The 12,073-nt window shown below is 42.7% G+C and overlaps 1 protein-coding gene across 4 annotated transcripts in view; it reads right to left on the minus strand.

Moving 5' to 3' along the window:
- LOC124774108 overlaps positions 1-12,073 on the minus strand; it is a 261,535-nt gene that overhangs the window by 106,171 nt on the left and 143,291 nt on the right. For all 4 annotated transcript variants that reach the window (XR_007015127.1, XM_047249456.1, XM_047249457.1 and 1 more), the window contains exon 11: positions 4,905-5,040. Coding sequence is in view for 3 of the 4 variants with exons in the window: in XM_047249456.1 (XP_047105412.1) it covers positions 4,905-5,040 (136 nt within the window). In the remaining variant the exon portion in view is untranslated. The remainder of the gene's footprint in view (positions 1-4,904; positions 5,041-12,073) is intronic.

Below are 12,073 nucleotides of genomic sequence, written 5' to 3' on the forward strand. Positions count from 1 at the left end.
CACCTGCTGGTCGCCTTCCAGAAACTCCTTACCTCCAATTTAGGCTCACCATCTTCTGCAGGTCCCTTCCTCAGAACACAAACCTTTCAGCAGAAGAAATAGTACCTATACACAACTTCAAAACAAATCCTGCCTGCAGACAAAGGTTCCACCACTGTTGTTATGAATCACAGTGACTACCTGGAGAATGTCTCCACCAATTACCTGACTTCTCCACCTATAAACTCTGCCAGAGTGATCCCATCCCAGAAGTCCAATACTACCTCAAATGCCTGCTTAAAACATGCTCTTCCCAGAAAATTTCCCCTGAATCCATTTCCCTCCTCACCCCTATGATACCCCAACACAACCACCTTCTACATGCTCCCAAAATTCAACAAACAACCCCAGATGCCCCATTATGGCTGGTTATTGTGCCACCACTGAAAGAATTTCAGCTGTCATTGACCAACACCTACAATCAACTGTTAATAATCTAGCCTCTCTTGTCAAATATACCAACCATTTCCTTCAGTGGATCTCCACCATCCCCACCCCTTTACCTCCTGGTTCCCTACTCATCACTGTAGATGCCACCTCTGTATATACCAACATTCCTCATGCCTGTGGTCTTAACACAATTGAATACTACTTTACCAATGTCTTTGACACTCCAAACCCACCACTCATTCCTCATACACCCAGCGACAGTGTATTTGCAGTAACTAGAACCAGCCACAAAGGAGTACTCCCTTCATCACACGGTACCACCCCAGACGGAACACCTGAATCACATCCTTTACCTATCATCATGCCCTGAAATGAGGGTCATGCTACCCAAAATCCCCCCACCCCTCCGACAGTGGTATTCTGTTGCCCACTCAATCTTCACAACATCCTAGTCCATCCCCACACTACTCCCAATCACAATCCCCACCACAAGGATCATATCTCTGTGGAAGACCCAGGTGCAAGACCTGCCCAACCCACCCACTCAGCACTTCTTATTTCAATCTTATCACAGGTTTATCCTACCCCATCAGAGGATGGGCCACCTTTGAAATCAAACATGTCATTTACCATAATTTGCAAAAACTGACATATAGTTTTCAGAGAAAATTTGCAATCACATGCTGCACAACACATTTCTTCGTATGCCAAGTTTCCATTCATTTTTAAACTTTTCATTAAATTTTATTTACATGTTTTCTTTCGTTATTTTTGGTCTAACATGTAAGAATTTCCTAACTACTACCAATGCATTACATGACAAACTTTTCACAAATTGATGTTTTGTCTTTGGGGAAAATTTGCAATCACTTTTAGTACAATATATTTTATTGTCCATCTAACCTGCAATCATTTTCAAACATACATTCTATTTTATCATAATCCATTTTAATTTCTGTTCATAAATTATAATTGACAAAGATATGTTTTCAATAATGAGCAAGGCCAGTGTTGAGACTGCATCAGCCTCCACGAGGGCAAATTATCCATTGAGGCAGAGGTGAGTGCATGCAAAATACTGACTTAAGTGGTCAAATGGAATAAATTAAGAAAATATATATCTACTATTGCTGTTGTAGCAAAAAGCGGAGATACTAAGGATTCCAGATCAAAAGAGGCGCACAGTGTAGATTATTAGACAGGGTTTTAGAGTTTTTTCTTACTTCTCATTAATGATGTGTCAAAGCACATACTAAATTATTCAGTTATAATCAAGTGCCAAACTTGTATATACTGTGAAATGGATCAAAGTAAATTATATCATGAACTGAATGAAATCAAATAATTTTGTAGCCTACACACGCATCCCAATAACATTCAAAATGCACTATATTCAGCTCTAAATAGAAAATTCCACAGAGAAAGGTGTTGTGTGCTTGTCTACAATACTACAGAGCTGCGACAATATGGCTACGAAATACAGATACTTTCACTATTCATTCATGACTACCTATATTGCCATTTTTTACATCCCATTTTTGGCTTATATAGCATTCTCGGCTATCTTAAAGTCAGTTATGAAGTATTTATAATAAAAATGCTCTACACAACTCTACAATGATGGGTTCAGTTGTCAGTTAGCTTCTTGCTAAGAATTATGAAAATGTTACATTCAATTTTCTATTGTAAATATTCTATTAAGAAACTCACCGTCATTAATACTGTCACATACGTGCAACATATCTGCATCTCTAAAATATGGCAAGCATTAGTAAAGATCAATGAAGGCTCAGCTAGAGCTGCTGGATTTGATTGACTTCTCTGTATTCAGAGAAGCCCATCAAAGGGTTATGGACATATGCTGAGTGTTCCAGAATGAACTCTGGTTGAGCTGCAGTTCAAATATAGTTGTCAACAGAAGCACTGATCCGAGTTCGCAGACTAGGGAAATAAGATAAAGATGTCAAAGAGAGAAGGAATGCTTGGAAAAGATGGTAGACCACACAAGGCAGCAATTTTTTGGAGATAACACAAGACATTCTATGAACTGTGCACATCCCTCGATATGACACTGGACATGTCTGACATCACACAGAGCAGAATATAAATCTGTGGACAGGAGGTCCAAGAATCAGTGAAGAATTAACAATGATTTAAGGAGTCATCTTATGAGAGGCTCCTGAAGCCTTTTAGAGTAGTTATGAGTCTAGCTGAGAATTAATAGCCAGTAAGAGACTCTCAGGCAGCCTAGGTAAGCCCACAGCTTCATTGCCAGCCTAAGTCTCACATATGTATCTCAGAACTCTAATCAATGTGGAGAGCAGTTAGTTCCAATGTTAGTCCCGGTCAGAGATCAACTGAATGTATTATAAGTGTGCCTTGATTCACTCTTCGTTTAATTTAATTATGTGGGTAAAATAAAAGAACTCAAGTGTAATTATTGTTTGGTACATTACAATATGTTATACCAAACATAGTTCTTCTCTTATAACACGTTCAGAATCTTGTCAAGTGTCCAGCCAACCTTTTATCATCTCAAAATTGTAGCTTTAGCCTAGTGTATTTGGCTTCTGCTACCCAATCCTGCCTCTGTTTGGTGACATCACTTGCAGGATGCAAACAGATTTAAGCATTATGTTGTTTGGCTAAGGTTAGTTCGGTGACAGGACAGTAGGCAACTATTAGAGTGGTTTGAAAAGTTATCGGAATGGAACAGAAAAAAAGTACTTATATCACTGAAACTTTTTATTTTTCAATGTAGTCTCCTCATAGAGTAATGCACTTGGTCCAACAATGTTCTAGTGCCTTGATCCCATCTCGAAAATGAGTTTCCTCCAGGCCTGCAAAATAGTTGTCAAATCCAGCTATCAATTCTTCGTTTGAAGTGAATCTTTGTCCACCAAGAAAAATTTTCAGTTTAGGGAAGAGACGAAGTCTGACAGAGCCATATCAGGTTAATAAGTTGGGTGTGCTAACAATTCATACCTTATTTTGTGTAATTTTGCCATGGCGACGGCACGTGTGCGGGTGCGCATTGTCTTGATGGAAGATCAAATTTCTTCGTTGCTAAACCTGGCCTTTTTTGTGGGTCTTTTGTTGCAAATTGTCCAGGAGGTTAGCATAGTATTCTACAGTAATTGTTTGCCCAGTGGGGAGATAATCTACAAACAGAATCCCCTTCGCATCCCAGAACACTGATGCCATGACCTTTCCCGCCGAAGGAATTGGCTTTGCTTTTTTGGTGGCAGAGAATCAGCATGTTTCCAATGCTCTGACTGTTGCTTTGCTTCTGGGGTATAGTAGTGCATCTAAGTTTCATCTCTGGTCACAAGCCGATGCAAAAAATCTTGTTCGTTTCTTCTAAAATGGGTCAAACATTGTTTCGATATGTCCATTCTCATGCGTTTTTGATCCACCATCAAGAGTCGCAGCACTCATCTTGTAGACAATTTTTTCATTTCTAATTCTTCAGTTAAAATGTGATATACCCTTTGAGATGACGTATGGCAAGCGTAAGCAATTTCACTCACTTTTAATTGGCGATCCTACGTGACCATTTTGTCCACTTTTGCAATGATTTCTGTAGCAGTGACACATCTTGGCCGACCACTGCGCAGATCATCATCTAAGTTCTCCTGACCAAATTTAAATTCATGTGTCCACTTGGCAACAGTTGAATATGAAGTAGCAGAGTCTTCCAATGTATTCTGGAAATCAGCATGAATGTCCTTTGCTTTCATACCTTTCTTTACGAAGTACTTAATCACTGCTCGAATCCCGATTTCTTCGACCTTCCACAAGTAATTTCAAGGGAATAACAGAGCCATGTCACTGCCACAGCTCTCTTCCAAGAGCACTGATGTGGTATGTGTTTACATGCAACAGTCCTATGAATATTACGTGAACAACTCATTGCGCTAGCGCTGACCTCTCATGGTGATTCCGAGAACTTTTCAAACCACCCTCACACTTAAAAGAAGCTACTACTTCTGTGCAGCAAACACACCAATGAAAACTGCATGTAACAAGAAGGCACTTCATCATACTTGTACATAATATTCTTTAACATTTAACAAAGATCTTACATGAAGTGGTTAAAAACTAACTTTTCATAAGGAATACTACATGTGCTCCCCAAAAACAATCATTCGCCGGTTCCCACCATTTCACTTACATATGTCACAAGACTCTTTCTTTTTGAGAGAGCAACCTCTTCAATTTGGCTTCTTCTCAGTTACAGTTTCTCTCAATATCAGAGCAATTCCTGTCTAGACCTCATTAGTTCAGCATATCGCAAGGGACACACCGTAAGGAAAATCTTTAGGAATGTGGAATGAGTCAACATATTCACTAATGAAGTAAATTATCTAACAGGAACTGCATTCATAATTAACTACCATAAAACTACACATGCTTAGTCAAGTTAAGTGTAACACAGTAAAGGTAAGTCATTAAAAACAAAAACAATTTTTTACCAATATGTTTCACCATATGTTTTCTAAGCATCAGCTTTGTGCTGAACGTCTTGTGGCAGAAAGTACAAACTAAAAAGTTTGATTTATCAGCACCAAAACAAGAGTGGTTAACCAGATTCTCCTTCCGGGCAAATACCTGAAACACAGAAACTGCACACAATAACAATAAAAAAAGGGAGTCCACAGGAAACTAGGTACAGCTTGACAAATGTTTCAGATAGACATTGTTAAGAACATTCTTCAGCAGTCAGATCTGTATCAACACCTATAACCTGAGTTCTGTTGTTAATTTCCGAATAAGATTTTCACAGTGCACTAACAGACAAAAAATTTGTAAGTGAACACTTCGTCAATGACAAAAATGTTTCCCCTGACCATAACGTCCAGCTAATCATTATTAATAGCTTACTTGATTACAGTGAAGTGGTATCATGGAAAGCAGATAGAGTAATTAATGAACAGTCAACAGACAGTTTCAGGGTAACCTTTCAGTAAGCTCACTAGAAAACCATGTATAATGTGACAGGCGTCAATGCTAATTTTAAACAATGGAAAATCCAGAATGGAATGTAAGAAATTATGAAAAGGATAGTTGCTACTCACCACATAGTGGAGATGCTGAATTGCAGAAGGCATAACAAAAAAACTGCCAGAATGTGAGCTTTTGTCAAAAACACAAAACTTGCACCCACCCGTACACACAAACACAACTCACACACACATGATCACAGTCTCTGGCACCTGAAGCCAGACTGTGAGTAGCAGTGCATGATGGGAGAGGCAACATGGTGGAGAGTGTAAGGAGGAGACTGAGGGTGGGGAAATATAGCAGGGCAGCAGTGGGGAGTGGTAAAGTGCTGCTTGTGGGAGCATACAGGGATGAAGTGGAGAGAGGGCAGGACAGCTAGGTGCGCTCAGGAAGTTATACGGAGAGCTGCGAGAGAGAGAGGGGGGGGGGGGGGGGGAGACAGCAGAAAATGAGAGAAATAAAAAGATTGAGGATGCTTTGGTGGAACAGATGGCTGCGCTGTGCCAGAATGGGAACAGGGAATGGGCTAGATGGATAAGAAGGTTGAGGCCAGGAGGGTTAGGGCCACACAGCATATAGTGCAGGGAGAGTTCCAATGTGTGCAATTCAGAAAAGCTGGTATCGGTGAGAAGGATCCAGGTAGCACAGGCTGAGAAGCAGTCACTGAAATGAAGAAATGGTTCAAATTGCTCTGAGCACTATGGGACTCAACTGCTGAGGTCATTAGTCCCCTAGAACTTAGAACTAGTTAAACCTAACTAACCTAAGGACATCACAAACATCCATGCCTGAGGCAGGATTCGAACCTGCGACCGTAACGGTCTTGCGGTTCCAGACTGCAGCGCCTTTAACCGCACGGCCACTTCGGCCGGCTGCTGAAATGAAGAAAGTCATGTTGGGAGGCATGCTCAGCAACAGCATGGTCCAGCTCTTTCTTGGCCACAGTTTGTCAGGGGCCATTTATGCGGACAGACAGCTCGTTGGTTGTCATGCCCAAGGATAGTGGGTATGACATTTCCCATTTCAGGACATGACAAGGCTAGTCAAAACCCTGGCAGAGAATGTAATTCAGTTTCTGCAGTCCAGGATGGTACTGAGTCCTGAGGGGAATACTCCTCTGTGGCTGATGGTGGGTCTTTGGGAGGTGGTGGTGACTGGAAAGATAAGGCACAGGTGATCTGTTTCTGTGCAAGGTTGGGAGGGTAATTACAGTCTCTGAAGGCCTCAACGAGACCCTCGGTATATTTCGGGAGGTACTGCTAGTCACTGCAGTTGTGACAGACATGAGTGGCTAGGCTATGGAAGGGACTTCTTGGTATGGAAAGGATGGCAGCTGCCAAAGTGGAGGTACACTGGTGGTTGGTAGATTTGCTAAGGACAGAGATACTGATGTAGCCATCATTGAGGTGGAGGTCAACATTGAGGAACGTAGCTTGTTGGGTTGAGTACGACCAGGTGAAGCAAATGGGGAAGAAGATGTTGAGGCTCTGAAGGAGTGTGAATAGGGTGTCCTGACCGTCAATCCAGATCACAAAGATGCCATCAATGAATCCGAACCAGGTGAGGGGTTTGAGAGTTAGGGTGTTTAGGAAGGATTCCTCTATACAGCCATGAACAGGTTGGCATATGATGGCGCCAAGCATGTGCCCATGGCCATACCCCAGATTTTTTTGTAGGTAATGCTTTCAAAGGAGAAGTAATTGTGGGTGAGGATATAGTTGGTCATGGTGCCTAGGAAGGGGGTTGTTGGTTTGCAGTCTGTCGGGCACTGGAAAGATAGTGTTCAACAGCCGAAAGACCATGTGTATTAGGTATTGTAGTGTAAAGGGAGGTGGCAACAATAGTGACGAGCAGGGCATCTCTCACTGCCACCCTTCCTTCCACAATGACCTCCACCCATTCAGATTCCACCAATTGTTAACCCTCATGAACATAGTTCTGCAAAACCATACCAATCAGGCCCAAACCTCCTTGCAATACCTTCTCTCCATCCTTAAAATTCTACTGCTATACAGTCCCAAATTCCTGGATCCCATAACACCCATTGAAATTCTTGCCCTGTGGGAACTCAAGCAACATGCATAACGTCACCTCAAAAAACTCTCCATACTGCTCACTTCCTACTCCTGTCTTGGACTACCACTATCCACCATCTCTATAACAACCTCCAAACCTCCCCCACGTCCCCTCATAGCTGACAAACCCTGTCTCACAGACCTACTGCATTTACCCCACCATCAAAAACTCCCTCCTGCCATGACACAGGATCCAGAACCTAAACACACCCAAAACACAGTCATGAATCTTTCCTCCAAAAGTCTTAGTCCCGCATCAGACTAAGGCCCCATCTTTTGCCCCTCTCCCAAATTCAGTTGTTCAGGACTTTTAAAGATCTTCTCTCCTTCCCCCGGTCCCAACAGTGGAAATAGTTTTTTGCTACCAACCCTACCAATCAGACTCAACCAAAGACCAATGTTGAATCCTGTCTGACTCAGTTCACTCCAATATCCAATCATGAAACAATCCCACTGCCCCCAAATCACCCGTGTTAACTTTCCAAAATTTCTTAACATTGAACCATGCCTCATCATCATTACTCAAATCCAAAATGCAAACTAACCTCACATCCACAGAAAGAACAACAATCCATCACCTAAAACCTGATCCCCCAAACTTATAATCCTATCTGCTGACAAAGGCTCCACTACCGTTGTTATGAACCACACACATTACCTGACAAAAGGACTCCACCAGCTGCCAGATTCATCAAACTACAAATCCTACCACAGTGACCCCATTCCAGAAATCCAGCAGAACCCTCAGTCTCTCCTCAAATCCTTACACCCATCCCAGTACCTCTCCCCAGTGTCCATCTCTGTCCTCATCCCTGCCACTCCCCACACTCCTACCATCTACATGCTTCCCACAGTCCATAAACCCAACCACCCACGATGCCCTATTGTGGCCAGAATTATGCCTCACTGAGAGAATCTCTCCTTTCATAGACCAACACCATCAGCCCATTACCCACAACCTACCCTCCTACACTGATGTCCAACGTTAAAGCAACAAACTGCTATTTCCCCATCCTGTGTCTAATTCACAATTTAATCATAAAAACTGTCAACAGATGTTGTTACAATAATGTTCTGCATGGAAGATAGCATTCTAATCAATGGGCAACTATGACAACAATGACATTAGGGCACCTATCAAGTGGAGGGTAGTTCCACATCCATAATTGCTGTGTACACAGTCACAGATGGTGCAGTATGACACAGAGAAGATGCCTACAGAATCTCTGCTGTGGAAGGCCATAGAAAGAATGGAAGCAGGAGAGTCACAAACTGATGTGGCCTGATGGCTTAATGTGAAGTGTTACATTGTTTCTTGGTTGAGATGATAGTTTATAGAGACCAAAACTGTATCCAGGAGACCAAGACAGGACCGACCACATGTGACATCAGAAAGAGTGGACTGTTAGAGCATGATGGTGCCGCTTTACTACTGCACTGCAACTGGCATCTGACCACGCAGCATCCCTTGGATGTGTTGTATCAAGGTAAACTGTGTACAGAAGGCTTCAATAGAGTGGCCTTCATTGTTGGAGATCTGCTGTATTTTTACCTCTGGCTTATCATCACAGAATGGAATGTCTAGAGTGGAGCCGTCAACATACCACCTGGAAGGCCAAAAGGTGGGCCAATGTTCTTTTCACAGGTGAGTCCCGATTTGGTCTGGAGAGTGATTCTCAAGGGATTTGCATCTGGATGGCACACGGAACACAATTTCAGGACCCACACATTGTGGAAAGAGACTGATATTGAGCAGGATTCCTAATATTGTGGGCAGGGATTATGTTGACCACTACAACACTTCATGAAATTGTACAGGTGAATCAACAAGATTTAACTGCTGTCAGTTGTCATGAGGAGATCTTGGGATATCATGGGTAGCTGTAGCAAGATGCTATGGGCCCTACTTCATATTGATGGATGATAATGCTCAACCTCATAGAGCATGGGTTCTTGATGTTTTTATGGAAATAGAAAATATTGCATGCATGGTGTGGCCTGATCATTTGTATTCCACAGAGCATGTCTGGGATGCACTAAGGAGATGGGTTGCATCACATCAGCATCTACCAACTGCTCTCCAAGACTTCTGAGCAGCTCTGCAGGAAGAATGGGCATTATTGCCTCAACATTAGATTGATGACTTCATTCACAGCACGTCCCATCATTATCAGGCCTGTATTGGAGCCAGTGGCGGTCACACCCCATACTCAGCACATTTACCAGTTGTCTGAATGTGTGCGCAAATCTGTTAAAATGGAAAAAAATGAATAACATTTTTGTCTACCATTATGCATGTGAAAACAAAACTAAATACCTGGTTACTACTAGAATGCCAACAGCAGTAGATCAGGAAATATTAAGAGTTGGAGACATGCAGTTTGAAAAAGTGAACACATTTAAGTATCTAGGTGTGGACATCACTTCGAGAAATGAGATTGAATCCGAACTGAAGAAGAGATTATGGGTGGGAAATGCGTGCTACTTCTCACTGAATAGATTACTTTCATCACGGATATTGTCTAGGAATTTAAAGATTAGAATATACAAAACTATTATTCTACCAGTTATGCTGTATGGGTGTGAGACTTGGTCTCTCACTGTGCAAAATGAAAAGCCATTTCGAGTATTTGAAAACAAAATTTTGAGGAAAATTTTCAGAGCAAAGAGGGATGACATAAGCGGAGAGTGGTGAAAACTGCATAACGAAGAGGTTCACGAACTCTATTCAAGCCCTGACATAATCAGTATTATTAAATCACGTAGGCTGCAATGGCTGGGTCACGTAGCTCGAATGGATGAGGGCAGGGCAGCTCACAGAGTACTGGTAGGGCACCTAGAAGGAAAACGTCCTGTGGGGATACCGAGGTGTAGATGGGAGGACAATGTGAAGGCTCATGTGAGGAGCCTAGGTATTGAAGGTGAATGGAAGGAAATAGCCCAAGACAGGGACAGATGGCGAAAATACGTTGCTGTGGTAATGGACTCTCGAGTCCGGTACGACCAGTGAGTGAGTAAGTAAATATTATGCATGTTTCATTTGATCACGTTATGTATTCTTTACATTGTTCCTACTTTACTATCATCTGTTTTTACTGTTTTGTGGCAAAATAAACACAACCATGCAAAATGTCCAATTGTTGCTTTGATTTTGGACACTCGTGTATATAAAAGATACCAACCACTTCCTCCACAGTTCCTGTTCCTTTTCGACTTGGTGCCCTGCTTGTCGCTATTGATGGCACCTCCCTTTATGCTAACATCTCTAATGCCCATGGCCTAACTATTACTGAATACTATCTTTCCCAATGCCCTACAGATTCCACACCAACCAACTCCTTCCTAGTCACCACGACCAACTATATCCACAGCCACAATTACTTCTTCTTTGAAGACATTACCTAGAAATAAACCCGAGGTACAGCTATGAGCACCTGCATGGCAACATCCTATGCAAACTTTTTCATGGGTCGTATAGAGGAATGCTTCCTAAACACCCAGAATCCCAAACATCTCAACTGGTTCAGATTCACTGATGACATCTTTGTGATCTGGGTTGAGGGCGAGGACACCCTATCCCCACTCCTTCAGAACCTCAACATTTTCTCTCCCACCTTCCTCAACATTGACCTCCACCTCAAAGGTGGCTGCATCAGTACCTCTGTCCATGTCATACCTACCAGCCACTGGCAATACCTCCATTTAGACAGCTGCCACCCATTGCTTACCAAGAAGTCCCTTCGATACAGCCTGGCCACCCATGGCAATTGTATCTGTACTGATGAACAATCCCTCTCAAACAATACCGAGGGTCTCATTGAGACAGACCGTAATTACCCTTCCAACATTGCCATCTGGATCCTTCCCACCAACATCAGCTTTTCTGAACTGCATAGGTGGGAACTATCCCCGCAATATATCCTATGTTCCCATAATCCTCCTGGCCTCAACCTTCTTCAGCCACTGTCCTTACCCATCTAGCCCCTTTCCTATTTCCATTCCAGCATTACACAGCCCTCTATTCCACCAATGCACTTTCAGGCTTTTTACTTTTCTGCTACCCCCCCCCCCTCCCCTCCTCCTCCTCCTCCCCCCATCCCTCTGTCTAATCTCCTGACAGCACCTAGCTGTCCTACCCTCCCTCCACTCATCCCTGTATGTTCCCACAAGTAGCACTTTACTGTCCCCCACCCCTATTTTCTACCTTGCTATCCCTACCCCAGCCTCCTCCTTACCCCCTTCACCTGGTTGCCTCTCCCATCATGCACTGCTGCTTGCAGTCTGGCTTCAGCTACCAGAAGCTGTCGTGTGTGTGTGTGTGTGTGTGTGTGTGTGTGTGTGTGTTTATTTGGCAAAGGCCTTGTTGGGCAAAAGCTCACTTTCAGACAGTCTCTTCGTTGGGCCTATCTGCGACTCAGCATCTCCATTAAATGGTGAGAAGCATGATACTAATTTTAATGTATTTATGAAGGGATTTCCATTAATCTTTAACACTGATAATGTTTTCTTGCAATATGAAATCTACTTTTGTGTGATATGTCACATACCTTAGGTTTCCACACTCC

The sequence above is a fragment of the Schistocerca piceifrons genome, chromosome 2 (assembly GCF_021461385.2).
Source record: "Schistocerca piceifrons isolate TAMUIC-IGC-003096 chromosome 2, iqSchPice1.1, whole genome shotgun sequence".
In the NCBI taxonomy this organism is placed as follows: domain Eukaryota; kingdom Metazoa; phylum Arthropoda; class Insecta; order Orthoptera; family Acrididae; genus Schistocerca; species Schistocerca piceifrons.